Consider the following 2,638-nt stretch of genomic DNA (forward strand, 5'->3'; position numbering starts at 1 on the left):
CTTGCGTCATTTCGATTGACTGCTGAATTGTTTCATAATAAAGAAATACGATAATGGGAGTTCGAGAGACAGAGGATGATCATTCTCGAATCAAGACTCCTCCATAGGACAGGATCCCGCCCGACGGTTACGGCTATATGGTTCAGACCTGTGACACGTTTGCTTATGGCCGCGGCAGCAGCAGCATTGCTGGTGCTTGCTACACAAAGAAAAGATAAGAGACAACACTTTTAGAAGTGTTCGGATATTATGATTGATACCAGAGTGACTTCACTTACGGGATCCGATTCCAAATTTCGTACCAATCGTTCCATGGGGTCACCAAAGGATTGAAAGCTTGGTGGAGAGATCCTTTTCCCTTCGATCGAGAATCTTGTCTTGGATTCACCACCGCAGATGGTGAAGACAAGGTAGCCGGAGGGGTGGGGGATGGAGGACTGATATCAATCCCCTCGGTCCATGCGGAAGTGACTGAACGACCGATTTCGAAATACATGGCTTCAATATTTAAATTGGTCGTATCTTCGTTTGCAGGCAAATTGGTCGAATTGTCATTCGAAGTCAAGTTGGTCGATTCGTCATTTGAAGCCTTGGATGCGACACTCGTAGGGACAGGGGTGGGTGTGGCCGATGGGCTATTATCATCAAGGTTTCGACTGGGGAAGGCACCTATGCGAGTGAGAAATCTTGTTGATGTTGAGATGTAGAGCAAAGAGACTTACCTCGAGGAATCTTCCAATACCGTGTCCATAGTCCACTTGCAGTAAGGATGCATACCGAGTAATGCCTTGACACTGTAGATCTTACCGTTAGTTGTACGGCGCCAGTCTGGGATCGATTCGGCGGAAGTTGAATATTCAGCGCATTGATAAGTACGGTGCCCAATCATGCCACACTTCATGCACTGGTCTTTGCCTTCCTTGACACCCGGGTGGGCAGTTAAAGGGATTGACACGGGGTCACGTTCAGCGCTTCCGCGAGTAGACATGACAACTTCGAGAATCGATCTCGCAGCAGCTGAACTGACAGGAAGGGTCGAGATATGAAGAGGCGTGGTAGGAGTTAGGACATCTGAAGAAGTATCGATGCCGTTGGAAGTAAAAGGTGAAGACATGATGGGATTTGTAAGAATGACTTGAACTTGACGAGTTTAGAGCTAATGTAGTGGATGCGAAGTAAAACACAATAGTTGAAGTAATAAAAGAGTAGTATTGGTAATAAAAGTGTAGTGTTGGTGGATGATAGATAACTCTGGATGGATCTGGAGCAATGAGAAGTGGGAGAATCGAAATGACTTACAGCTTTTAAGTCCAAGAGATGACCTTCATCCCGATGATCGGAGGGTGAGAAGCCTTGAGGACGCGAATCGTGGTGACGTGTATGTTTATCAATAGATAAACTTCCTGTTTACGTTGTATAATTGAAGGGTTGCATTGCAGCAGCGCGAATGACTTGCTCTCATTCATCAAGTCATGTCTCGGCCGTGTTAATATCGCTTGTATCAAATACAAGTGATATCCTATTGTAAAGGATCCTTGCCGAACTCATTGATCAATCAGCATTTCGGGCGTGTTCAAACAGAACGTTAATCTTAATCAAACACGTGTAAGTCAGGCATATGGGGTGTTATCCATTTCATTTCATATCGAGTGAGAATGTATAAGATAAAAGGATAGCATCGGAGATTGAAAACAGTTGAAACCAAACATAAAAACTCTAAAAGTAATCACAAAAAACATATCGACGAGAACCTTCAATCAGGTTTGGTTAGTTTTTGTCGGAATTAGATGGGGAAAGTACAATCTTGAGACTATTGGATATCAGTTATTGGCTGTCCCAATGTTAGCAGTATGTTCAGTGTTTTTGGTGCGTTGAGTTTGAGCCGAAGAGGTTTGGTTGATGGGGGCTAGGTGTATCAAGTTGTTCTCGAGGTCGCTTTCGATGGCCAAAAGTTTGGCACGGCTTATGTTGTTGCTTTTGGTCTTGAAGGTTTCTTCAACCGATCGGGCACCAGGGAGTAAAGTGAATTTGAATCTGGCTTCCTTGAAAGTGGCGTCACAAGTACTCCATGGTCAATGTTTCAAGCCGGTCACTCCCTCTAAAGAAAGAAATGTACATATTAGCTGTGACTATGTAGTTCTGATCACTCTGTAGGACTTACTACAATAAGTTGAGAGGGACCCGACCACCCTGGCATGAAACTTGCGGCTATTCTCTAATAAATCATAAGGGAAAGATGTAAAAATACAAGTTCGAGATCATGGAAACCCTATGAAAACCTACCAGGTTGTGATTTGGCCAGCTCGCTGGGTTTTCAACCGACCAAGTGTGCTTGTACTTCTGTTGCGAATTTATTGACGCCATCGATTGCGTATATCTCCTTGACAATTTTATTGACCCCTACCGTTGAGCGCGTCATCTGAAAGCTATGATCCGATATATGGTTTGATACAGCTACAACAATCATCTCGAAGTGGTTGGATTTGGCAACCGGAATACACTGTTGCAGAGAATTGAGGTCTCAGTCACATTTCTTTATCGGAAGTGGCCAATGAAAGCTACTTACATGTTTCATAAGGTCATCTATATATCTGTCGGCATTATCCTTGTATTTTTTGAGACTCCGAGCATGATTACA

General features: G+C 43.8%; 1 protein-coding gene across 1 annotated transcript; it reads right to left on the reverse strand.

Annotated features, from left to right (window-relative positions):
- Positions 1-90: 90 nt before the first annotated feature.
- On the reverse strand, positions 91-1,114 carry MELLADRAFT_90473 (uncharacterized protein; the record flags this gene model as incomplete). The annotated part of the gene is made up of 3 exons (XM_007419697.1): positions 91-199; positions 279-656; positions 723-1,114. 3 exons carry the CDS (start codon positions 1,112-1,114, stop codon positions 91-93), a joined length of 879 nt encoding a protein of 292 aa, XP_007419759.1.
- Positions 1,115-2,638: the final 1,524 nt, after the last annotated feature.

This window comes from Melampsora larici-populina, assembly GCF_000204055.1.
Source record: "Melampsora larici-populina 98AG31 unplaced genomic scaffold MELLAscaffold_385, whole genome shotgun sequence".
In the NCBI taxonomy this organism is placed as follows: Eukaryota; Fungi; Basidiomycota; class Pucciniomycetes; order Pucciniales; family Melampsoraceae; genus Melampsora; species Melampsora laricis-populina.